This window comes from Vipera berus, assembly GCF_964194415.1.
Source record: "Vipera berus genome assembly, chromosome: 2".
NCBI classification, from domain to species: domain Eukaryota; kingdom Metazoa; phylum Chordata; class Lepidosauria; order Squamata; family Viperidae; genus Vipera; species Vipera berus.
In genome coordinates this window covers 73,803,660-73,831,217 of record NC_138203.1, presented here as the reverse complement: position 1 = coordinate 73,831,217, position 27,558 = coordinate 73,803,660, and the positions used below count along the sequence as shown (strand labels likewise).

The 27,558-nt window shown below is 37.9% G+C and overlaps 1 protein-coding gene across 1 annotated transcript in view; it reads right to left on the bottom strand.

Annotated features, from left to right (window-relative positions):
* RIC1 (RIC1 homolog, RAB6A GEF complex partner 1) overlaps positions 1-15,819 on the bottom strand; it is a 52,435-nt gene extending 36,616 nt beyond the window's left edge. The window contains exon 1 of the mRNA XM_081317135.1: positions 15,288-15,819. Coding sequence (XP_081173261.1) covers positions 15,288-15,428 — 141 coding nt within the window. The 5' untranslated portion in view covers positions 15,429-15,819. The remainder of the gene's footprint in view (positions 1-15,287) is intronic.
* Between the last annotated feature and the right edge of the window lie 11,739 nt (positions 15,820-27,558).

Below are 27,558 nucleotides of genomic sequence, written 5' to 3'. Positions count from 1 at the left end.
TAAGATATTGCTCTATATCTAAATTCAATGCTTAATACCAAAAAGTATACATTAACATTTAAGAAGCTACCTCTTAGCAAATTAATTAGGAATTGTGGCTAGGAAAATCTAAGACTTCCTTATTTCAAAACCACAATATAATCTTACTTAATTAGCAGGATATAAATTAAGCATGATGTCTTAAAATGTTCTGCTAAAAAATATGGCTCATGCACTATTACCGGTTTCAAACATTTATTCAAGATGTACAGCTATCATTCAAAATGGTTCTATTCAGATAGAATAGTTAATCATTCCAAAGTGAGAAATGTATTAATAAAAGCTAATATTGCATCATAATTCTCAGGCTTGGAAAGATCAGAACATTCTCTCTTGCCCAGAAATGTTTATTTTAACAAACGTCTGAGCATTTGTTCCAAAATTTGTTTTATAATGGTATTTAATTTCTATCATTTGCAGCATAAAATTTCAGATCAATGTACTGGAAGATACTAGAAACATTGGAAAGTGAGCTGATGGTTCACCAAGATGCTAATTTATAAATTCCCTATAGTATCAATAATATACCTCCAGAAAATTTGATGGGTCCCAAGAGTATAATAAAAGATTATAAAACAAATATAGTATGTCAAAGCTATACTTTTTTCATTTATGAATATCTAAATGAAAATAGAGTACCATTCAAGAACTTGCTTTTATTACAAAACAATAATTTCTTGAATAATTTACTTTTCAAATTATTGCACTGTTTTTAGACACATTTGGAGATTTATGGTTTTCCAATGCTATTTTTCTAAACAAAGGCTAGCAGAGTGTTATATGTAGAGTGTTATACATTTCCAGCACCGATTCTACAATCAATAATGATAGAAAAGTTATGATCATTATTCAACTACTTATTAAGTTTAGTGTAATGCTTGGTTTCTAGTATATTCAAATAAGTAACCTTAGTTATATCTGCATGTTTAATCTTTTAGATGGATATCTGAAAAACTGCCTGGCCAGTATGTTCCAGCAAAATGAGTGTGCTCCAGCTCCCCTCCATTAAATATCACTTTGTGGGACCTAGGAAGCATGTCTTCTGGCCTCACCCTCTGGAACAGCATTCCCTCAGAGATAAGGCTGGCACCTTTTCTCCTAGGAGTCTGGAAAGCTTGAAAGCCTAACTTTGATTTCAGATCTGGGGACTATGTTTATTATTTGTCTAAGGTCTCTAACCCCTGGTCCGTGGCATGCCAGCAACCAGTCCGCACAAACAAGCAAAGCCCCATCTGTGGGATGCAGGCAGCACACAAAACCACAAGCTTTCCGGTCCATGGATAAACCGTTCTCCATGAACCAGGCCCTGGTGCCCAAAAGGTTGGGGACCTCTGGTCTAAGATCCCTATTTTATAGATTTTGCTTTTTATTACATCATTTTAGTTGGAGCTGTCAATCTGATTCAATGTTTTTAGCTGCCTTTATGTTTTGTTTTATATTTTTATACACTGCCCAAAGTCCACTGGATTTGGGTGGCCCATAAATAAGTAGTTTTACATTCATATTGTAACCCATGAAATTTAGCAATGTGAAAAATTTAGGTTTTAAACTCTGTCAAGCTCAAAGCAACCACGAACTACTATATCAGCACATAATATATGCACTAACCTCCTTACCTTTATGCTTCAAATACATTTCAATAATGATAGGAATTCAACTGAAAACTCATATCTTAAAATGAAGATATGGAATATTAAGATTCCATATCTTCCACACGCCGTATTCTGGCATGTGCTGTTGCAATAATATTACTTCAAGCTGTTTCAATCTGGTGCCCCTCCAGTTGTTTTGAATTACAATTTCCATTTCCTCTACTTCCAATGCCATTTAAGGCCTGCAGTCAAGAACAATGGTTGCTATAATCCAAAAAACCTGGAAGGCACCAGTTGGGAATGGCTGATATAGCATTTAAAGCACAATCTTACCTATAACATTTGGCAGTAACTAATGGCAACTTGTTGCAGAAGATAAGCTGCTGAGGAAAGCAGCACAATGGGAAAAGAGGGCTTCAGCAGTTAAGAGAAGCACAGTTTAGTACTGTAATGATTTCTCCCTAATCAGAGATACTTGTACTTCATTTCTCTATTTTCTCCTTCAATGGAAATTATAGTAAAATTCTAGCTTGAATTCTAACATTAAAACTCCTATCTTCCAAAACAATTTTACATAGATATGTATAATTTATTTTATCTTAGCCTGCATTTAACTCAGAAATATTGTATAAATTAGAAAAACGTTGACCTACTCCACTCTTTTTCTTTCTCAGATTATTTATTATCTGTATTACTATGGAAATATATTTTCCCATACGAAATTAGCAAAATGAATTAAATAACCTTATAAGGACCCCATGAAAAGAACCACTTACTAAAATATGGTAATCATGCTGGAACATACCTGCTTTTATAAATAGTTTTAAACAGTTTATGCATATTTACAGAAACTTTCTATACTGAAAGTTTAAGGATTCTGTTTAAGGGTTCTGTTAAACATTAAGTTAAGTTAACTTAAGTTCAGAGAATATATTTCTGGTTATTTGCAGGACTGCCTTTCAGGAAGAATAATCACCCGTCCCACTCAATTAAATAGGGTGGACAGAAATCTCCCTGAAATCTTTCCATTGAGCAGGAAACTCGGAAGTGTGCCTTTTCCATGGCTGCTCCTACCTTGTGGAACACCCTTCCTGGCAATTCAACAGCCCCCCCACACACACACACTTCTAACCTTTCAGAAGGCCATGAACACCTGGCTTTTTACTGAGATGCTAGATTTATATGCATGGGAGGAGGGTGGCTGAGGGACAATTTTTCTCATAAGGAAAACTGAGAATTGTATGGAAGAAAATGCATCTAACTGGATGCAGGGTTTTGACTTATTTATTTTTATGATTGCTTTATTTATTGCTTTTATGATTGTTATAAGCTGCCCAGAGTTGCTTAAGATGGATAGTCAAATACATCTTTTAAATAATAAGTACTTTAAAATAAAGGGATGCGGTGGCTGAGTGGGTTAGGATGCTGAGCTTGTGGATCAGAAGGTCGGCAGTTTGGCAGGTCGAATCCCGAGTGCCGCGTAACAGAGTGAGCACCTGTTACTCGTCCCAGCTTCTGCCAACCTAGCAGTTCGAAAGTACGTAAAAAAAATGCAAGTAGAAAAATAGGGACCACTGCGGTGGGAAGGTAACAGCACTCCGTGCACCTTTGGCATCTAGTCATGCCGGCCACATGACCACGGAGACGTCCTCGGACAAGCGCTGGCTCTTCAGCTTTGAAATGGAGATGAGTACCGGCCTCTTGAGTCGGAAACGACTAGCACACATGTGCGGGGGAACCTTTACCTTTACTTTAAAATATCTTAAGATTCAATGAAAAAAAAGTCCTACATTTTTCTCATAAGGAAAACTGAGAATTGTATGGAAGAAAATCTAACTGGACACAAGCACAGTAGCTAGTCTCAGCATGTAAGCTTATTGCAAGTAAATATGCTAAAACAATAACATCTTGTTTTGTTTCAGACAGGCACTAGCAAGAACCATAATCATTCATTAATTTTGAAATGTTGCTCTTTTGGAAGATAGGATAATAATCAAGACAAATTTATTATAAATATGTATTATAAATTAACATACTTCTAAGGAAGATTTTTTACTGCGTAGGAGCAATAAAATATTTTTATGGATGTAGTGTTTATTTACATGGAAGCCTATAAAAATTTATCTGATAGAAACTTCTACTGAAATCTTACTTCTGAATAGACATGTATCGAAGCATTAGCACCAACTAATCTTATTTTATATACTGGTAAAATTTTATTTTATTTTTTATTTTAATTCCATTTATATCCCGCCCTTCTCCGAAGACTCAGGGCGGCTTACAAGCTTAGCAGTAGCCTTCATTTTCATCAAGAAAATGGAAGAGAAAAGCAAGGAGAAAGCAGAAAAGAAGTTGACTGTATTAAGACTATGGCTGACCAGCTATTTCAAAAATGCTTTTATTTGTTTCACAGAAGATAGAGCATTCTGGAACTATCCTTCTACAAACAATAAACAAATTCGTATCTCAAATCAATATTGCTACTTTCAGACATTCTTGATGTATTTGTTTGCTTTACATTCTGATATCAGACTTCTTTTTCAAAGTCATACATAGAAATTTTAATTTTCCTTATGCATTATCATTTCACGTGCATTTCACTTTTCTATCATTTACACAAGAGCTTAAACATTTAAAAGAAAATGTCACATAGCACTGAAGCATATTATTATCAATTATAAATAGTAACTGTTGTTTGAAAGATGATTAAATTTTCAGTCTTCTAATCTTGCTGAAAGATATGCCAAAAGTACTTCACACTTTTAAAACAAATACTTTAATTGGCAACTCAAAATATGAAAATATGAAGTGTAGTCATGTATCAGAAAAATCATATAAGCACTGCAATTAACAATTTGATTTTTGTATCTTTAGAAGCAATCCTATTTTACCTATTTACCGTATTTTCCGGCGTATAAGACGACTTTTTAACCCATGAAAATCTTCTCAAAAGTTGGGGGGTCATCTTATACGCCCAGTTGTCTTATACGCCGGAAAATAGTACATAAATCAATCAAGCGCCCCCGTTCTTGCAAAGCAACTTCAAGCCTCCTTAGTCCAGTCCCCCCTCCAACGTGACTCTCCCTTCCCACCCCCAAGAGCCTCTAAGCCCCTTCCCCTCCCCCTTGCAAACGCCAGACCCCGGGAGCTTAAACCAAAGGGTGGGTGGAAGGAAAAGCCCCTTTCGGCTCTGGCATGGCTGCAAGTCGACGAGCCCGGGAAGGCACGCCCTCCCTTCTCACTGTGGAGGAAACAGGGCAGGCTGGCGTCAGGCGGGAGCTGGCAGGGCAGTCCTGCGCACGCGCACGCTCCCCAGCTGCTAAGGAGTCCTCAGGGAGCTGTGGCAGGCGCCTCACGCCCTTCCCTCTCGAGGTGGCACCGGCGGAGCCATCCGGCGTCGGGCGGGAACCGGCAGGGCTTTGTACCATCTGCATCAGACGGGTCTGAATCGGGCTTGTGTCGGACACTTGGCAACTGGCATGTAAGTATTTTCTGGCGTATAAGACGAAAAATCTTGAAAATCCTCTCAAAGGTCGGGGGTCGTCTTATACGCCCAGTCGTCTTATACGCCGGAAAATATGGTATAGCTCATTTACTAGATTCTGAAGGCTATCCTGCTGATTCTAAATGTTGTGTATCATCTCAATTCAGTGGGTTAAAGGGCTTTCAGATATTTGTAAAAATAAGGATGACAGAGCACAAGTCTTGTCTCTGCTACACAAAACCTTATCACAATCTGCTTGCAAGTGATTTTTTCAGAACAAATATTACTTATTTTTTGTCCTATGTGTTGTACAATACAGCTCATTAAATATGCATTGTCGATGGCAGGAAATTACAGTGATAGCTGAGCATTGTAATAAGCATATCATATGTTATATATCAACCAATTCTCTTATGTGTCAATTTAAAAAAATTAAGCTCACATTACATTTCTGAAAATCAGAAAAAGAGCTTATAAAGCACTTGGATAGTTCCTCTGATGCTAATACTCTACCTTGTTTTTCTTGATTCATGTGTATATTGCAACATATATTTAGCAAATGGCCTTCAGGAAAAAAAAGCTAGGGGTAGCAAAGAATACACAGGAATGACTATAACCAATACAAAAGAATATATGGTCTTCTAAATGTTTTGTCTGGATTGCTGTAGTATGTGTTTGCTTTATGTGTGTGCCTACATGCCTTTGTTTATTATTGCTATGGTGGACATTTTTGCTAGACAATATGAGGCAAATTGCCTAGGTCTTTTGTGTATCTTGCAAATGTTTTTTCTTGCAATGGTTTGTTTCCTAATTAAACTGGAAATCCTCACAGAGTCGTTCAGAAGACAGTTCATAGAACAGCACTGACATGAACAATTATCAGAAGCTAATGAGTACTACTCTAAATATTTAGGAAAAGGGGAATAGAACAGTTTTGTTTAATGGAAAGTCAGCCCAGTGCGTCTGGGGGAGCCTTAACATGTTGAAGTTCATTATAAACCCTGGATGAATCTTGCAATACCCCCTGGAATGGATGGTAAAGATTTCACGTACACATATAGTGTACCTGAAAAATGGAAAAAATGGGAAATGTGCTATGAAGAGACTTGTGAAACTACTAGACTACACAAAAGCACAGAAAGTCCTTCTTCTGCTTAGCGTAATTTCAATGAAAATGGAAGAAAAACTGAAGCTATTAATAATCCATAATTGGGAAAGAAAAATGTTGGTAGTGGTTTTTGTAGGTAAGAAAATAATTCTGTAAGACCAACAGGACCTTTCAGGAATCCTGTTTTAATATCTATGTCTTTCAAATCCAACTGTCTTCAGTAGGATGACATACAGATTGTGAGAATTCATGGTTTATTTTCTGGATCTGTTGGACTTTTAAATTGTTAAATAAAGGCAAGGTGATATGAAAGCAGCTACAACCTGCCACCTGAAATGCCCTCCTCTTATTTTCTAAATGAGATAACCGTTGTTCTATTTAGTCATAGCTTTGGAATTAGTAGCCTTAACCAGCAGCACCCCAGAAACAGGCATGCTCAGAGGAAGAGATCTTCTCACTATCGAAATCCTGAGGGAAACAAGTGTAAAACCCTTGCTAAAGTGGAAGAACTATGAAAGACATGCAGATAGGTTCACAAATCCCAATGTGATTCCTGTACCGAGTAGCATTAAACCGTAACTAGTTAAGAATCATGAATTAAAGGACTTTTGCCTTATACCATACACAACTTAGCAGCAGCAGTTAATTAAAACATAGACAAGTATAGGACCTACAAGCTATAATAATAACAATAATAATAAAGTTGGAAAGGACCTTGGAGGTCATTTAGTCCAACCCCCTGCTCAGGCAGGAAACCCTATACCATTTCAGGCAAATGGCTGTCCAGTCTCTTCTTAAAAACTTCCAGTGTTGGAGCATTCACAGCTTCTGGAGGCAGGTTGTTTCACTGGTTAATTGTTCTGTCAAAAACTTTCTCCTTAGTTCTAGTTGCTTCTCTCCTTGATTAGTTTCCATCCCTTGCTTCTTGTCCTGCCTTCAGGTGCTTTGGAGAATAGCTTGACTCCCTCTTCATTAAACTAGACATACCCAATTCCAGCAACCATTCCTTATATGTTTTAGCCTCTGGTCCCCTAATCATCTTTGTTGCTCTTTCTAGAGTCTCAACATCTTTTTTACATCGTGGTGACCAAAACTGGATGCAGTATTCCAAGTGTGGCCTTACCAAGACATTATAAAGTGATATTAATATTTCATGTGATCTTGATTCTATCCCTCTGTTAATGCAGTCTAGCACTGTGTTGGCTTTTTTGGCAGCTGCAACACACTGCTGGCTCATATCTAAGTGATTGTCCACTAGGACTCTGAGATCCCTCTCACAGTTGCTAATATTGAACAAGGTACCATACTATACTATATTTATTTATTTATTTATTTATTGATGGGATTTATATCCCGCCCTATCTCCCGAAGGACTCAGGGCGGCTAACAACAAAACATATAGTATATACTATACTATACTATACTATACTATACTATACTATACTATACTATACTATACTATACTATACTATACTATACTATACCTGTACATTTGGTTTTTCTTGCCTAAATGTAGAACCTTACTTTTTTCACCATTATATTTCATTTTGTTAGACAGCACCCAGTGTTCAAGTCTGTCCAGATCCTCCTATATTTTAAGCCTATCTTCTGGAGTGTTGGCTATTACTGCCAGCTTGGTGTTGTCTGCAAATTTGATGAGTTCCTCACCTATCCCCTCATCCAAATTGTTGAAGATGTTGAAGAGCACTGGGCCTAGAACAAAGCCCTGGGGCACCCCACTACACACTTCCCTCCATGTAGATGCAGTTCCATTGAGGACCACACAGTCAGCCAGCTATGAATCTATCTGGTGGTAATGCTGTCTAATCCACATTTTTCTATCTTATCAAGTAGTAGGTTGTGATCTACTTTATCCAATGCCTTACTGAAGTCCAAGTAAATTATATCCACAGCATTCCTCTGTTCCACTAATTTTGTCACTTGGTCAAAGAATGCAATAAGATTTGTCTCACATGATCTGTTTTTGACAAACCCATGTTGGGTTTTAGTAATTACTTTGTTTGCCTCTAGATATTCGCTGATTTGTTGTTTGATTATCTTTTCCAGAATCTTCCCATGTATTGAGGTCAGGCTGATAGGTCTGTAGTTTCCTGGATCTATTTTTTTCCCTTTTTTGAAGATGGGAACTACATCAGCTCTTTTCCAGTCCTCTGGTAGTTCCCTAGTGCTCCAGGATATTTGAAAAATATAGCTCAGTGGTTTTGAGATCACATCTGCCAGTTCCTTGAGAACCTTGGGGCGTAATCCATCTGGTCCTGGTGATTTGAATTCGTCTAGGCTGGACAGGTGCTCACTTACCATTTTCTTGCCTATCTTGTGTTTCTAATGGCACTGTTTAGATTGGACTGTTTTTTCCCTTTGTGTAAAGACAGATGCAAAAAACGAGTTAAATAGTTCTGCTTTATCCCTGTTGCTTGTAATCTTCTTGCCACTTTTCCCCATTAATGAACCAATCATTTCCTTAACTTTTTTCTTGTTTTTTACATGTTGAAAGCAGCTTTTTTTGTTATTTTTGACTTTGGTCGTAAGCCTTAGTTCATTTTGAGCCTTAGCTTTCCTCACTTCATCTTTGCAGGCTCTGACAAGTTGCTGATATTCTGCTTTTTTTTTAAATTACATTTATATTCCGCCCTTCTCCGAAGACTCAGGGCGGCTTACAAGCTTAGCAGTAGCCTTCATTCTATGTATATGCCTGCTTATTAGGGCTTTCATACACACCCCAAGCGGCATTATTACAAAGTCAGCTTAATTGCCCCCAACAATCTGGGTCCTCATTTTACCTACCTCCGAAGGATGGAAGGCTGAGTCAACCTTGAGCCTGGTGGGATGCGAACCTGCACTAATTGCAGGCAGCTGGTGTTACTTAAGGAGGCATTAGCCCACTGCTCCACCAAGGCTCTTTGGTTATGTGCCTCTCTTTCCACTTTTTATACTTGTCCTTTTTATGTTTCAATTTATCAGAGAGTTCTTTATGCAGCCATACTGGTTTCTTTTGAGAGCTGTAATTTTTCTTCTTTATTGGTATTGTGCTAGACTGGGCTTTTATTATCTCACTTTTCAAAATTTCCCAAGCTTCTTGAGTTGTTTTCCCTTTGAGGATTCTCATCCATGGAATCCTTCCCAAGCTCTAAGTTTATTGAAATTAGCTCTCTTAAAGTCCAAGACTCTAGTTTGACTGTGTTCTATTGCTTGTGCTTCCGTAATGTTGAATTCCAATACTGCATTATCACTTCCCCCCAAGGTTCCTGTGGCTTCAACACCTTCTATCATTTCATCTCTGTTAGTGAGGATTAGGTCTAGTATGGCTAACCCCCTAGTTCCCTTTTCTACTTTTTGGGAGACAAAGTTGTCTGCTAGTTTTGTCAGGAATCTGCTTGATCTTCCACTTGGTGCAGAGTTTGTCTCCCAGTTGATGTCAGGGTATAATTAAAGTCCCCCATTACTATTGTGATGTGCTTCCTACATACCTTAGTTAGCTGACTAGCAAAAAGTTAATCTATTTTCTCTGTTTGGTTGTGTGGCCTATAGTATATACCTATGGCAATGTCATTTTTCCCCCTTTTATATTGACCCAAATGCATTCAAGACAGTTTTCATCATTGTTGTGGTCTATTTCTGTAGAGATGTAGTTATTTCTTTTATATAGAGCAGGAGTGTCAAACTGCTGGCCCACAGGCCGAATGCGTCATGAAGAAACTGCACCCACCCCATTGCCGGCAATGATGAAAAAGCTCAGATACGTTGTGATACGTCATGTGACGTTGCGAGTTTGACATGTCTGATATAGAGCAACTCCATCTCCTCTTTTATTGGCCTGTTTCTTTTAAATAATTTAAATCCCTTTAGCTGTGTGTCCATTTGTGGGTTTCATCCCACCATGTTTCTGTAATGGCAACAATATCATATCTGTCCTTATTTACCTGAATTTCTAGTTCACCCTGTTTATTGTTCATACTCTGTGCATTGGTGTATAAACATTTGAGTCCTTTATGACTGATCCTGTGTTTACTTTATACATAACCTGTGTGGTGCCTGAGTTCCCCTATTTTCTTACCACCTGTTTGGTTAGTGCACTTTGTGTGGCACTCGCTATTAAAAGCTTGATTTTGCTTGACAGCAAGGTTGATATTCTTGTCCACACACACATCTATGTTACATGCACTCCTAACCCTATAATTTTTTGATTACCAGCGACAGGGATGTTCTGTATCAAAACTCACTGTTTCACTAACTGTTCCTTTATGGGAGTTACTTCTGAAATAATTTGGAATGTAGCAGGCTGAAACAGACATAAGCATCTAAAGAAAAGGTGGAATAGAGAATAAGCCTAACAAGCTTTTTCCTTTAATATAGTTATCCATAGATGCTGCTAATTATTTAAAAGCTTTCCATTATACCTTCTGCATATTTGTAATTATGACTCATACAGTTTAAAACCATTCTGCTAAAATTATCTTTAGCCTCAGTATCTTGACTTCAAAAAAATGGCTACATGCCATGCTCATTACAACAGTATTTAGTGAATTGTTAATAGTTTTCCGATGTTTGCCACTTTATTTAGTACAACTATGGCACAGTTCCAAATCCATCTATTGGCCCAAAAGGGTTGGAAACTGAAACCTGGAAGTCATATTAAGTATCTTAACATGGCTCTTGCACTGACCCTATTCCTTTCCCTCTACTGCCTTAGATTTTAAGAGAGAGTCATAATCTTATTGTCTTTTTCCAAAAAATACAAAGGTCACCCAGTTCTTCATCTATCCAAAAGAGTGTTCATATGCATAATTTCAGAAAAAAACTGCTTTACATATTAGAAATGTAAAATTGGACTGCAATTTACAAGTGAAAACATGTTTGCAAATGGTTGCTGCCAACTGGAATCACACTGCGGATGGTATACTTTGATGCAGTAGAAAATATTGTTAGCAGTAATAGAAATTGAAAAAGTTCCTCTTTTCAACTGTTTAAATCCCTCTTTTGTATTGTCAACTCAAGGCAGTGTTCATATGTATCCTCTTTTCTCCACAACAGTCCTGTGAGGTGGGTTGAGCCAAGAGAGTGACTGTCTCAATGCCACCCAGCCATCTCCCATGCCTAAAATGCATATTTCCTGGTTTCTGTCCCAACTTCTTAGCTGCTCTATTGAATTGTGTGTGTGGTTTTTTTTTACTGCAATCCTTCTACCCCACACAAACTGTTCAAAAGGTCCCTCTATTACACAGAACAGAACTGGCTCTATTGGGAACAAATCATTATTAAATATAGCTTCCATTCTTACTTTAATGACAGAACCCTCTGGATCAAACTCATTTCAGTGATATTTTATCTAGTGCAGACATGTCAAACACAAGGCCCGGGGGCCGGATCCGGCCCGCGAAGTGGTTTCATGTGGCCCGCGAAGCCATCTTGGAAACAGTGAGGGAACGGCCCCCACTGCCTTGGCCCTGGCCCAGAGACCCTCCTTCTGCCAGAGACCCTCAGATCTGTCCCATTCCTGCCCAGGCCCCCATAGGCACCCTTGATGCGAACAATGTAGAGCTGGCCACGCCCACCCAGTAGGCCATACGCGCTCTAGCCACGCCCACCCAGTAGGTCACGCCCACCCTGGCCATACCCACCCGGCCCCCTGAGGGCAACCGCAATGCTGATGCGGCCCTCAATGAAATTGAGTTTGACACCTCTAGTGGATATAACAAAACATATAATAAAATAGCTCGCATTGTTAATATCCAATTAAAAAGGGAAATTTCTAATAGCAGATATTGAAAAAAATAGCTTCTCAGCAATGCTTCTTGTTAATAGTGAAATTTTTTTACAATTCTGATGCCATATTTACATAAAACACATTACAAATCATTGATACCATTTATAGACACATGTATAAACTATGCATTTGTCTAAAAATATTTATCTATACAAGCTGGCAATCTACTCATAGAATCGGAGCTGGAAAGAACCTTAGTTGTCATACAATCCAACACCATCTCAAAACAGACTCTATTATAGCAACTCTGACAATAACCATCCAACTTCTGTTTGAAGATTCTTTTAAAGAATTCACAACTTCATGTGAAGTCATTAGGACAAGAGGAAGAGCACAAATAAAGGTTGGTGATGTATTCAGAACTATTGGGATTTGGGCATATAAAATACAAAAAAATTCTAAAAAGTTATACATATGTGAAATACTAGAACAAAATTGAAGATAACAAAGGCTTTCTGTATTTGCACAAATAACCTAATAACATACATATATTACACTGGATGTTTGCAAATGGATTATAAACTTGCCCTCCTCGCCAGAAAAATGGAAAGATAAATTATAAATTATGAGCAAAAATAAATTGTATTCATCCTTTACAACTAACAGCCATCCAAAGGCTGTGTAATGGCATAATACATTTGGAAATTGATATTCTGGTACTTAGTTCAGAGTTTAATCTCATGGAAGTATATGTAGAACTGCATTCAAAATTGTTTAATGCCACGTAGATGATTAATACGTGTTGAGAAAGTGAGCTGTAGGTAATTATATATTTTCTTTTTCATCCTATACCTTCCATTACATTTGATTCTCTAATCTTCAGTTCTAGTAATACAGTATATCTGATATTCTTTTTTTCATATTCGCTTTTTAAATTTCTCTTCTTTATTGCTCCATCTCTACCTTTTTTTGTAAATTAAGAAATCCCTTGAGGAGGTTGTCCAATCATTTTAATTTTAATCATTGTTTTCTGAATTTCCTTCCAGGATTATGTTTTTTATCGAACATCACATCTAATATAAAAACACATTGCTTTGTCCCAAACAAATTACACTCTAATGCAAACATATGTAATAGTATGATAAACATGATTAAGATCATTATTTTAATAGTCACAAAGAAATAACTACTGGAACTAACAGACTGCCATTGCAACACAATATTGCATCATAGATACCAAATGAAATAGAAGCTAAGGCAAATGGAACAACTAAAATTCAATTTCCTTTCTGGATTTTATGAAATCAAAGTATTAATGTTAAATTTAGACCAACAGATTGATAGGACATTACACTATGATATTAATACATTCAAATTCAGTTACAGAAAAAAAAATGTTAAGGCATGGGCACCATATGGTGTATATAGTAATTGAGTATACAGTACTATACTGTCAGATATGTCGTTACTGTTACTGAAATACATTTCACTCTTACAGAAAATTTAAACCCACCAAATTACCTTCATCATTACTGTTAGTTGGTTCTTTCTAAATACATCTCTTATGTATCTTATATAAACAGCACATCCTGTTCCTTCCATGGATTCTGATATCCAATGGAACAAATGTATGAAATGAAGAAACTCAAATTTATGAACATTTCAGATGCAAACCTAAATGCTTTTCATAACTGTCACAAGTATACAAAATGGAAATTCAAGAGGAGTTATTGCCATTTGCCTAAAATGTAAATATAATTTAGGAAAAATATCACAGGATTGAACTCTTGAGAATGCAGTTCTGCTGCTCCTTTTAAAAGTGGCGAACAGTTTCTTGGAATTATTTTTTCCCCTGTGCCCAAGCCATTACAACTACTGATAGTCTTTCATTTACAACCATTCTGTTAGTGACCATTCAAGTTATAACAGCGCTGAAAAAAGTGACTTATGACCATTTTTCACACTTATGACCACTGTAGCATCCCCATGGTCATGTGATCAAAATTCAGATGCTTGGCAACTGGTATGTATTTATGATGGTTGCAGTGTTCCAGGGTCATGTGATTACCTTTTATGATCTTCTGACAAGCAAAGTCAATAGGGGAGCCAGATTCACTTAACAACTGTGTTACTAACTTAACCACAATGCTTCATTTAACAACTATGATAAGAAAGATCATAAAATGGGGCACAGCTAACTTAACAAATGTCTCCTCAGCAACAAATTTAAATCAAGGACTACCTGTATGTACCTGAAGGCAGATTTGGAACTGAGATTAAGAAATACTAGTAAAGTTCAAAAGAAAATAAAGCATTCCAAGAATGATACAACAAGTCCTTTCTTTTTAAGTAAGCATCCCTTTGCAATCAACTTTCTCACACCTCTAGAGTCCATTAAGTGACTAAAAATACATCTAAACAATGCTGTCAATCTGAAGATTTAAGAGAAGAGGCAAAGGACCCACATTTATTTATTTATTTATTTGGTTTATATACCGCCCTATTCCCAAAGGACTCAGGGCGGTTTACAAGGAAAATTTAAAAACAATCCAATATAAAATTAAAATAAATTAAATTAAGTCTAGCCGCAAAAATTAAATCACAGTTTAAAAATATTAAACCCCTCAGTCCATATTTAAAAGGATAACATTAACACAGTCACATTCAGGTTAGCCATACCACAAACCAAAGCCACAAGTTTTGTTTGAGCCACTTTTTCTAAAGTATTTCCCTATTCATCATCACATCCCCAGGCTACACATGAACGCACATACACACACACACACACATATATATATATACACACATATACATACACATATACATATATATACACACACACACACATATATATATGTATACACACACACACACACACACGTGTGTGTGTGTGTGTGTGTGTGTGTGTGTGTGTGTATATATATATATATATATATATATATATATATATATATATATATATATATATATATATATATATATATATATATATATATATATATATATATATATATATATATATATATATATATATATATATATATATATATATATACATACACATACATACATGTATACATGTATACACGTATGTATACATATGTATACATACATGCGTACACACACATACATGTATACACACACACAAACACACATATACATATACACACATCTTTCTCGCTATTCAAACCCGAGAGGGGGGAAGAAAGGCTCGCTAAAGTCAGGTACGGAGTAATCTGGCTGGGTGGGGGAAAAAGGAGAGCGCTTCGGGAGGAGAAGGCAGCCCAAAAACAGGCAGGTGATTATAGGGTGACGACGCGGTGAAGCAGCTTTACTCACCCTGTTGTACCAGACGCTGAGCTGGGACGGGGACAACACGGCGAACAAAGTCCTTTGCGGGTCGGCCTGAATACCGAGCGGGGGCTCCTGAGCCTCTATAGGGCAGAGCAGCCTCTTGGGCCAGCCGCTGAGGAAATACATGGCTGGAGAGGGACCCAGCGTCCCGGCCAGGCGCCGTCCTAGCAGGCAGAAACGGCGGCCGGAGCCAGAAGGGTTTTCAGCATCTGTCTCGGGCGGCCGGGAGGCTCTCGCCGTTCCCGAGAGGTACCAGCATAATAGCGAAGGAATGGAAGCTCCTCTCGGCGGCCGGCGTCGCCCCTCGCAAGGCTGAGAGGCGCTAGGAAGAGGAAGGGAGTCGGAGCTGCCTTTCTGGCGGGTTGAAGCTACGGGACCGGCGGGTGGGGGTGGGCGTCCTAAGGGGAAAGAACGGTTACAGCTCGAGACGGCGCCCTCGCGACGTCGCCTTAATCTTGCGGGCGCCTCGCGTTCCTCCCGCCGCGGCTTCCTTTGCCTTGCCCGCCGCCATCTCTTTTCTTTCTGCTACGTCGGCGTCTGGCGGTGGAAAGAAAGGGGGGGCGGGGGCGAAGAAGGAGAAAGAGCGAGCGAGAGACGCATGCGACCCGAAGGAGGGAACTGAGCCCTGTTTGCCTCAGGACGGCAACTCAGTACTGGTTGGAAAAAGGGGGCGGAGAATTCGGGGGTAGAGGACGCCGTGATTGGCCTAGGGCCCGTAGGAAAAAAACGGAAGTGACGTTTTAAATCTCCGGAAGAACCACCGAGAAAGGCTAGAACGGAGGAAACGCCCCCTTCCTCACATTTCCTGTGCAGTGGAGGACTTCTCCGTTTTGCCGTCGGATGCCGTACTCCAAAGCGGTTGGTGACATCGCGGGGAAGGGGAAGGCGGCAGGTCCCGGTTTTGCAGACTCGACTTCCTTTCTCCACCCTGATGGCCAAGGAATTAGGCAGACGCGCACAGGTGTTCTAATCGGCAAAAGATCGTTTTGAAGCGGTCAGTCCAAACGTACATGCACTGTATTTCATCAGGGCTTCCCTGTCGGATTTTACAGGGAGTGCAGAATTATTAGGCAAATGAGTATTTTGACCACATCATCCTCTTTATGCATGTTGTCTTACTCCAAGCTGTATAGGCTCGAAAGCCCACTACCAATTAAGCATATTAGGTGATGTGCATCTCTGTAATGAGAAGGGGTGTGGTCTAATGACATCAACACCCTGTATCAGGTGTGCATAATTATTAGGCAACTTCCTTTCCTTTGGCAAAATGGGTCAAAAGAAGGACTTGACAGGCTCAGAAAAGTCAAAAATAGTGAGATATCTTGCAGAGGGATGCAGCACTCTTAAAATTGCAAAGCTTCTGAAGCGTGATCATCGAACAATCAAGCGTTTCATTCAAAATAGTCAACAGGGTCGCAAGAAGCGTGTGGAGAAACCAAGGCGCAAAATAACTGCCCATGAACTGAGAAAAGTCAAGTGTGCAGCTGCCAAGATGCCACTTGCCACCAGTTTGGCCATATTTCAGAGCTGCAACATCACTGGAGTGCCCAAAAGCACAAGGTGTGCAATACTCAGAGACATGGCCAAGGTAAGAAAGGCTGAAAGACGACCACCACTGAACAAGACACACAAGCTGAAACGTCAAGACTGGGCCAAGGAATATCTCAAGACTGATTTTTCTAAGGTTTTATGGACTGATGAAATGAGAGTGAGTCTTGATGGGCCAGATGGATGGGCCCGTGGCTGGATTGGTAAAGGGCAGAGAGCTCCAGTCCGACTCAGACGCCAGCAAGGTGGAGGTGGAGTACTGGTTTGGGCTGGTATCATCAAAGATGAGCTTGTGGGGCCTTTTCGGGTTGAGGATGGAGTCAAGCTCAACTCCCAGTCCTACTGCCAGTTTCTGGAAGACACCTTCTTCAAGCAGTGGTACAGGAAGAAGTCTGCATCCTTCAAGAAAAACATGATTTTCATGCAGGACAATGCTCCATCACACGCGTCCAAGTACTCCACAGCGTGGCTGGCAAGAAAGGGTATAAAAGAAGGAAATCTAATGACATGGCCTCCTTGTTCACCTGATCTGAACCCCATTGAGAACCTGTGGTCCATCATCAAATGTGAGATTTACAAGGAGGGAAAACAGTACACCTCTCTGAACAGTGTCTGGGAGGCTGTGGTTGCTGCTGCACGCAATGTTGATGGTGAACAGATCAAAACACTGACAGAATCCATGGATGGCAGGCTTTTGAGTGACCTTGCAAAGAAAGGTGGCTATATTGGTCACTGATTTGTTTTTGTTATGTTTTTGAATGTCAGAAATGTATATTTGTGAATGTTGAGATGTTATATTGGTTTCACTGGTAAAAATAAATAATTGAAATGGGTATATATTTGTTTTTTGTTAAGTTGCCTACTGTAATAATTATGCACAGTAATAGTCACCTGCACACACAGATATCCCCCTAAAATAGCTATAACTAAAAACAAACTAAAAACTACTTCCAAAAATATTCAGCTTTGATATTAATGAGTTTTTTGGGTTCATTGAGAACATGGTTGTTGTTCAATAATAAAATTAATCCTCACAAATACAACTTGCCTACTAATTCTGCACTCCCTGTATGTGTCATATGTTGTTATCGTTTTTATCTGTGTTTTTATGGGATGTGAATGTGCCATGCGATAAATAAATAATCCCTGTCACAAAGGCAGGTACGCCTCGTAATTTAAGGTCCACTCCCTATCTCTCCGCGATCAACACATCTTGTGATCAGTTTCATTAATGTAGTTTAAAAGTTCCTTTTGAAATTGAAACAAGATGAACCTGCGCCTAAGGCAGAGTTCAGTTGTTACACTACAGAGTTTCTACTGCTTCGCCGCTTGCTGTAAAGATATTTGAGTCTTTTACTAATAGAGGCACTCAAATGCAAAGGCTTCTTTCATATGACAAAGCCATCTAGCATTATAATTTGATGAAGTGGGGGCTTGATTCGTCTATGAAACTGTATAAGAACATATGCTTCTGTTAGTTCAAGCAGAAAAGAAACCCTCGGTTCCCCCCCCCTGAAAGACGTTAGAAACAACAAAACTGAATAAAATGTGTGTGTGAGTGAAAGCGAAAACGATCTGGAGACTACTGTTAGGATATATTTACATCAGAATTGTTTGAAGTGCAAATATTTACCAAAGAAAAATTCCAATGTATGCATATGTTTAATTTACTATACGTGCTAATGAAACTCCTTGTAAAAGAAATATATATAAAGAAGATTGGTTTAAAAAGCAGGGCATATAATTACTGATGCAAAAATCAATGCTATTGTCAGGACCCACCCCAAACCACGACTTAGGAAGACAAAACTCTTGGAGCCAAATCTAGTCCAAAAGGAATCTTTACTATAACATGCTTGGTTGTAGGAATACAAGACAGGACTTAATATTGTTCTACAAACTAAAACCTTATAAAGAGTTCCCGGTTCAACCCCCCCTTAACCCCATTTGGTCAGCCCCCCATCAGTTACCTTGTATCATCCCTCTCGTGGGAAAAAGGAACTTAGGACCTTTTATGTTTATTGCTGTCTTCCTTGACACAAGCCAGATGCTACCTACCCTAACCCTCCCTTTTGTTCCCCCAGTTCAAAAGGCTTCTCTTTTCCTTTGAAATGCCTAATATAGGCTCAATACACATTCGTTCCTTCCTCCTCGGGAGATGGCAGAATCCAGGAACAACGTTTTAAACATACATTTATGAATATGATATAAATGGATTCTGACAGCTATGGAAACAGAGATTCCCAAAATTGTGTCTGATATACAAAATATCAAGAGATTTCTTGGATTGTAGAACTGACATATCAAAAGCAGTGGTCTCCCTGTTTCTTCCAGCTGCACAAAGAATTTTGTACATACTGTAGAAGCTTAAAGAGATGAAGCACTTATCCATTTACTTTCATTGCAAAAGTGAAAGTGCTTAATAGTGAAAACTCTACAATTTACATAAACATAAAATACAAGCAAAATATGTGTATTTTATTTTTAGTTTTAATTCCAAAATAGTATATTCTGGTAACCAAATTTTAAAGTTGAAATACTGGCAGCTATTCACTATAATTGTGCTTGAAACATGACTGTATTTAAAAGCAACACAATAAAAGTTGTGAATGTTGCAAAAAATTCACTATAACCATGCATTGATTTTACCAGTGTAAATCGGAAATGCTGTGTTTGCAAATAGTGAATTTGTATCTGCACTGAAAGACTTATTCAAATCTGAACTTACCATTCTAAATAGAAAACTAGGTTTCAATCCCGTAATTGTTCTGATTTCACGATTAAATATAAAATTCAAAAGACACTATTATGATTGCACTTGTTGGTACAGTAAGTATAAAACTGTGCTTGAAATAGCTTGAATGAACATATTGTCTCTTTGGAAAGTAACAACCATCTGTGTTTCAGATTTCTTTTCAAGCAGAAATACCAATCCATATTTAATACTATCAGAAGCCTTTGCTTAAAGATCATAAACAGATGTTGCACAGTACTAATAAAGAACTGTTAACATTTTTTTTCCAAGGGAGCTTTATGATTTTTTGCTCTAGCCATCATGCAGGATGCATGAGTCTCTTTTAATACATATTTTATTGCTGTCCATAGAAATTTTCAAGTTAATTAAATTTTTTTCAAAAGCAGCTCAAAACACAATAGATTGCATTAGTGCAGCTTTTCCTATGTAGTTGCTTTCTAGAAATGCTCATCTACATTTTTCCAAACCATCTTCAGGAAACAAATGAGTAGGTTTTATCAAGTGTGTTTTAATTCTTGGTGACTAACGACAAATCCATGCCATTTTTTTGTTTAAAAAAATTTGAAGTGGTTTGCCTTTTTCCTAGGGTTGATCGAATGACTAGCCCAAAGACATCCAGTTGGCTTTCATGCCTAAGGCAAGAATAAAATTCAGTCCTGGTTGCTTGCCCAGTGCCTTAACTACTAGAACAGAAGTAGAGCAGAGTGCCTCTTATCTGAGGATGCTATGGATGATGAAATAAAAGATAATTTCTAATTTCTAATAAGCAGGATCACATTTCTTCTGAGATTTTCCAATTGTTTGTATTAATAAGATGTAGAAACACAGAATACGTTCTGCAATATATAAGCACCAAATGTAATCCCAAAGAAGTTTGTAAGCACAGTATGCATATTAAACCTGCAATTAAAAATAACAGCTCATGCCAGCTGGAGATAATTCACTGTAGTTCTAGTATACAGCCAGTTGCTTTTTGGAATGTACTCTGAGTTGGCACTTGTTTATTTTCTCCCATGGACATGCATTTTTATTGCAAAGTAGTACATATTTATTTTAATAGCTATGTTGAAAATCATTTATTTTTCCCCTTTACATTCTGGATATTACATTTCTATATGGATCAGTAAAAATACTTTTAAATAATATTTTCTAAAGGGTAGCAATATTTGTAATGCTAAGAACATTCTATATTTTGTTGACAGCCATTTCCATTTTTCTTGTTCAAAAATAGACAACGCTTTCCTTATTTTTTATATGGCATAAGGTTCCATTGCTTTTAGTATCTTCAGAAATGTAAACACCTGCCACAAATAAATGTAATCAAGAAAAGTACCAGAAGTAGTAGCTTTATTTATTACAGAAATTATTTGTTAATCTCAAGCTAAATGTGTGACTTTCTTCCTCTAGATCAGGCATGTCCAATTGCTGGCCCACAGGCCGGATGCGTCACGCCGAAACTGCACCCACCCCATTGCTGGCAATGGGGGAAAAGTTGTGATACGTCGTGCGACGTCACGTGACATCGCGAGTTTGACATGCCTGCTCTAGATGCCCCTTTACTATTGCTATATGCAATACATGGCTTTACTTTCTATAACCCTCAAAACACGGTACATTAAAATATATACAAACAATAAAAATTCATCAGCAGCTATCAAAGACTTAAAGATAGCATTTTATTTTTTTTAATTGTACAGTAGAGGAGTCAAAGCTGTATCCCCACTTTAGTCCCTAAAATAGTTCCTTATTGATCAAAACCATCTTGAATATTCCTGTTGAGTGCCATGCTTCAAGACACAAAATGGGAATATTCAAGCTATTGTAATGATAATGCTGTGTTTTGGTTAGTTTTGAACATTCTTTACTGAATGTACACTGGATGTGTTAATAAAAACAGGTGGTGAGCAATAAGACAAAATTTCACTGAATAATGCTCTTCATTTTCATTTTTTCTTTAAAAAAAAGATATGATGTGTAATTGAATACAATAGAAAACACAAGGGGGAGCTGTACCACGTCTTATATTGAAAACTAAACTTTAGTTCAAAGCAAAAAAAAAAAAACATTACAGCTGTCTCAACTATATGTTTACTTATTATTTTCTTTCAAAGATTATGGATCAAAGAGTGGAAAAGCCAGTAATACAAGTGGTATATTTTCTTTTAATAGCATAAACCCTCTTAATCAGAGTTCCTTGCGGCCACCACAAGCTCCGTCACTTTCTTGTCTTTGTGTAATGTCATGCATACAAAAAAATTGCAGAGCAGTGCTGCTTTCTTTCTAACCCACCTTCTGCCCTGCGGGCATTTTTGTGGTTAATTATAAAACCATCTGATGGAGTGATAAATCATTTAGGGACCAATTTAAGTCAGTCAAGGGTTCCCTGGGGAATAATACCTGGAAACTAAATGCAGGCAAGATGGTCGTGTTCCTTGTGAGGGGCTTTTAATTCCAGCAAGGTAACCATATCAGCCTGAGTGGGATTACCCTTTACAGAAAGAGCAAGTACTGAATTTTGGGACTGCTTTGGGATCCAAATCTCTCTTTCTGTTAGCCAGACAGACCAGGCTAGGAGTACCTTTTACTGGCTTTCCTTGTCCAATGTATCCAATTCTGGAAGATAATGTAAGTAAAACTGATGTGCCTGCTGCAAGCCCCAGGATCCCTTCCAGCAATGCTTGCTACATGGGGTTGCTTTTGTTTCTTTACCAGAAGCTTCAGTTAGTACCGATAGAAGGGAATATTGGTACTCGTGGTTGAAATGAGGGGTTGGTGGTGGTCTCTGAGCTCGGTTCTTTTCTTGTAGACATTTCATTATTAAACTAGGTAACATCATCAGTGCTAGAAGGGAAAGGGTAGATAAATAAAGAACAAGCCCTACTCCCTTCTAGCACTGATGATGTTACCTAGTTTAGTAATGAAATGTCTACAAAAAAATAACCACGCTCAGAGACCACCAAGGACAACCCCCCACCACCACCCCAGTTCAGTTAGTATAAACCTCGGCAGCTGGGTTACTTTTGAGAAGAACAAAAGTGCCTTATTAACTCTTTGTTTAAAACGCTGGCTGACTGTTTCTTTTTAGGCCACCCACAAATTTTGCTTACTATTTTTAAAGCCTTAAATGGCCTTAGATCCAGGCTGCCTGAGAGAACACCTTTTTAAAATCTGAGCTTCCGTGCCGCTTGGAATCATCTGAAGAAGTTCACCTACGGTTGCCACCAGAAGTATCTGCAGGGTATGATTCAAAATAGTCTCAAAAAGGTGTTGTTGTTGTTTTTAATACGCAGTGCATATAAAATGCCCTTGTGGCTGGTATATTGACTTTTTTGCCTGCACTCTGCAGCAGCGATAGGCAATTAATTTTTTCAAGGAGCCACATGAGAAACTGGATTTATTAATTATTAATGGTACTTGCCTTTTGAATCAAAAACTCAGCTAAAACTGTGTTTTAATGCCTCAATCTTAAAACTGTCTTATAAACGGCTGAGGGGGGATTATTGGCACATTACTAGTTTAGAAGCCTAAAATACATCTGTACACCTGTGAAATTCCACACGAGAGGAATACTCAAACACACCTTGTGGATGAAGTCTACGTGAATATACCCTATTCATATACTTGTCACATCTGCAGTTGCCAGAAGAAAGGGGTTAACTTGCAAGGTTCCAGCTGCCTTGTGATTTCTTTTGTAATGTGAAGAAGTTCATCGCTGCTGTCTTAACAGAATTAGAGTTTATGAAACAAATGCATAGGCATGCAACCTCAACAGACTGGTCATCTGATCTGGAAACACAAGGTCCAGGTCATGCAATGGATGTGTGAGGTCTTTAGAAAGTCCCGGGGTTTTACAGTTTTACTTTCACTGAAGCATACAAGATTCAGAGAGAAAGACTGAGGCTGAGAGACAGCAGGAAGTTGTGTTTTTTTTAAAAATACGTTTCATTGTTTTTCTTATAACTGTAACCCTTTATCTGAAAAAAAATTCCAACAAAAAATATTAAAAACACAAGTATAAATATTTAAAAAAGAAAATTTGAGTTATTCCATAATGCTGCGAGTATAATAATTACATCTGTATGAAAAAAATACTGGAACTCAAGTTTTGAACCACCTTTGACCACACAGAATCACACGATCCACTCTTTTCTTTTTTTGGTGATGAACCATTTCAGAGGCTGAGACCTGGCAATTATTATTATTTTTTTTTTGATCCAGTTTTTTGTATATGATTTAAGTGTCTTTCCGTGAACATAGAATCTTTTTGGCAACTTTTAAGCATGATAAAGCCAAATCTCTTAATAAATGGATAAACTCGTGCTGGCAGAGGAGGCATGCTGTGGGTCCTGTCAGCCTGAGTAGGGCCTTCTTTCCTGTTGCTCCTGCTCTCTGGAATATCTCCCCCCCCCAGTGTGTGGTTGGCCCCAACCCTCCTGTCTTTTCATAAAGGCCTAAAAATGGGGCTGTGCCAGTCGGCTTAGGGCCCCAACAGCACAATGGAGGTGGTTGGCTGTAATAACAGATGCTTCTCTGCCCCTGCCTTCCCCCATGTGTGTTTTTGCTTTTAATGTTTGTTTTTAACTTTTTATGTTTTAGAAGTTACGTAACTGTAAGCCGCCCAGAGTTACCCCATGGTAAGATGGGCAGCCAATACATTTTATAAATAATAAATAAAATAAAATTCCAGATTGTTTGACGAGAATTATTTGAACATTCGCTAGGAAGTCGAGTAAACCTAAAAAATTGGGATTTTTTTAATCATAAAAACATATTTTACATAAATGAAGACCTAAAACCACTGATTTTATAGTAAGAAAACTTGAATTCTCTAGTCTAGTTTTCTTGCATATTATCCAAATTTATTTTTCTAAACATTTTAGACTATTGGTGGTACTGAATTATGACTTTACTCTTGATAAAAACCTATAAATTTTTTTAAAAATAGGCAAAGCATTTGGAACAAAGTAAGAATATCATAAGGGCTTTAATTACAAGTAGTCCTTGACTTAAGACCATAATGAAGCCTGGAATTATGGTCATCAATCATGGTGATTGTTGAGCATGTCACCACATGACTGCCTGATTTTACAACTTTTTCTGCAACAATCGCTAAGCGAACCCCATGATCCTTAAGCAAACCCATTTTCACCAATGGGCATTCTTGACAGAAACTGGCAAAAAAAAGCCAACAATTGCAGTCACATGACTGTAGGTGTTCGGCAGCACAGCTGAATTTATAGCCATTTTTTGCATGACCATGCAAAAAAAAATCATAAAATTGGACTGGTCACATGACCAACTTGTTTTATCACAGTCACAATATATAACTGTAATGGGCAGGCTCCATTATGTGCATATGTTGAGGACTACCAGCATAGTTAGAACCATGTATATACAGGATTTCAAGAATTCCAAAGCTTGACTTTCCAAATGGGTCATGAGTTAGGCATATTCAGTATCATTTCACCTGAACACATTACAGAAGCCAATAAATATGCTGAATTATATAATTTACAGTCAGGAAAGTTAGAGCTTCCACTTTCACACTTTTGAAACAGAAATCCTGTTTAACATCCAATAGGAACTTAATCAATAGTCAATTTGTCTAAACTGTCCAGTGGAATCAACAAAAACCATCCTGGTTAATGTATTTATCAGTCTTGAGGCCATATTCATTTTTGCTACTTTTAATCTTCCTCAGAGATTCATAGCATTTTTCAACTACCTATTAATATCCCTGTTAATCTGAACTATGCATTTTTAAATATACCTATCTACTAAGTAGGATGCCTTTCCTAGAAACTATTATCAATAATTATTTTTTAATAAAAGCTAAACAAAAACTAAAAACAAGTATTACCATTTGGCAATTATGAGATTATTCCAATTGATTGTACATCTGTGGTATTTATAGCATTGTAACATCTCCACAAGAAAGATTTTTTGATCATAATTGAAAAGATCCAGAATGGCATTAGCTTGTCTAAGACTATAGTTGCAGCAAGATTTGAAACAGCAGTTATCCAATCTGTAACTCATACTTGCGCATGCTACATTCCAATAGTTTGTAAATGTATTTTAAAAAATGTTAGTTACAATGGACAGGACAAAGTGCAATTGCCACTCTTCATACCCATCCAGAAGCCAACTACTGTGCAATGACAACTAAATTTTAATTTAATAGTAGCAGGACAATGTTCCCCATAATGCTTGAGATTACCAGGCTGTCTTACCAGGAAGGTGCCCTAGTGTAGGGGTCCTCAACCTTGACAACTTTTAAGACTTGTGGACTTCAACTCCCAGAATTCTGGGAGTTGGAAGTCCACATGTCTTAAAGTTGCCACGGTTGAGGACCCCTGCCCTAGTGCACAAAATTGTTTCCTAAGACCTCATCATGTGTTGATTAAGATGCTGCTGTACAGTATCTAACGGTAGAGCTAGCTTTAAGAAAGAACATTTCTATGCCAAAAATGTGAAGTCAGACCAGAGGCATCTGCAGCTAGCCACAAAGGTGCCAACATGAAATGTTCATTGCAATATTACAGGATAAGCCCTACCCACTTATTTGAATCATGACATCAGACACATATGGGTTGGCGTTTGCATTGCAACAAGAAGAAGCATGTTTTCTTATTTATCTCCTGTTCTGTGTGAGGTTAGATTTGGATGTAGCTGGGAGCCTTGAAAATAAAATCCCAAACGTATATGAAAAACTCTCTAATCTGCACATTTTTCACAAGTATTTGGAATGAACAGTAAACGTAAGAAAACCAGAGAGATCAGCATCAGTTACCTCTGCAGTCCAACTTTGTTAAGGAAGTTTCTAAGAGGAGGCACAATGGAAAATGCTAGCAACAAAAAAGAACCGCTTCTTATATTTGCTCAGGCTTCTCCACCTGCATCAATCATCAAACTTTATCCTTGACTTGATGCGCCAGATCTTCTAAAAGCAGCAGCAGAGAGACAAAGAGATTTACGTAAGAAATAATCAGCTGTGGTTAGCCAACCTTTTCGTATGGGTATGCCAACATTAAGACTTCTAATTATTGGGCTGAGCGCTACAAACTACACTTCATGGTTAAGAAATTATCATCAGGAGAAGCCTCAGCTTCTCAAATTTCTCAAGTCTGGTTTCTCAAACCAAACAAAGCACTTTAGTTCATTTTCAATACGCATTTCACAGCTCAGCAACAGGAAATAGTATAAAACAAAATTCTGTTTAAAAATAGGCTTAATGAGCCAGAGGGGAAAAAATACTTTTGCTTTTTACATGCCTGATCACACATTAGCATAGACTTCTTCGATCTTTAGAGTAAAGGAGCTAAACTTACTTTGATCAGAAACAGCCATGCCAAAATTATAGACCGGAAATAATGGGGAAAATAATAAAATTGTTTTATACAGTGTGTGTGTGTGTCTGTATACATACATATATACATACATACACATACATATATACATATATACATACACACACACACACACACATACAGTACAGAGGGGGGGAGGGAGAGGGAGAGGGAGAGACGTGAAAAAAACAAATATCAGATTAGCAAATGAATGTAACTCAGTAAATAAAAAACCAGTATATTAAAAATCAAGCTCGTCTTTGGTGATTTTGTGGAAACACCTTTTCTTGGCAATAGTATGGAACTGGGATTGCCATCCCCCCTGTCTACAGTTTTGGACTATCTATCTATTGTACATCCAGCCACAAAGCAGGTTTCCCATCAGAATAGTAACCAGGATTTCTTGCTTAGCTGCTAAACTCACACATGATCACACAGCCATGTGCTGATAAATGTGGATTAAAGGCTCCCAATAAATACATTAGTATTATATAACTGCTAAGCGATAAATACTTAAGTTAATAAATGGAGTTAAATTACAAATTTAATTGGAAAACTAATAGACACTTACCTTTCTAGGTATGCAAATTTGTTAAATTTTCCC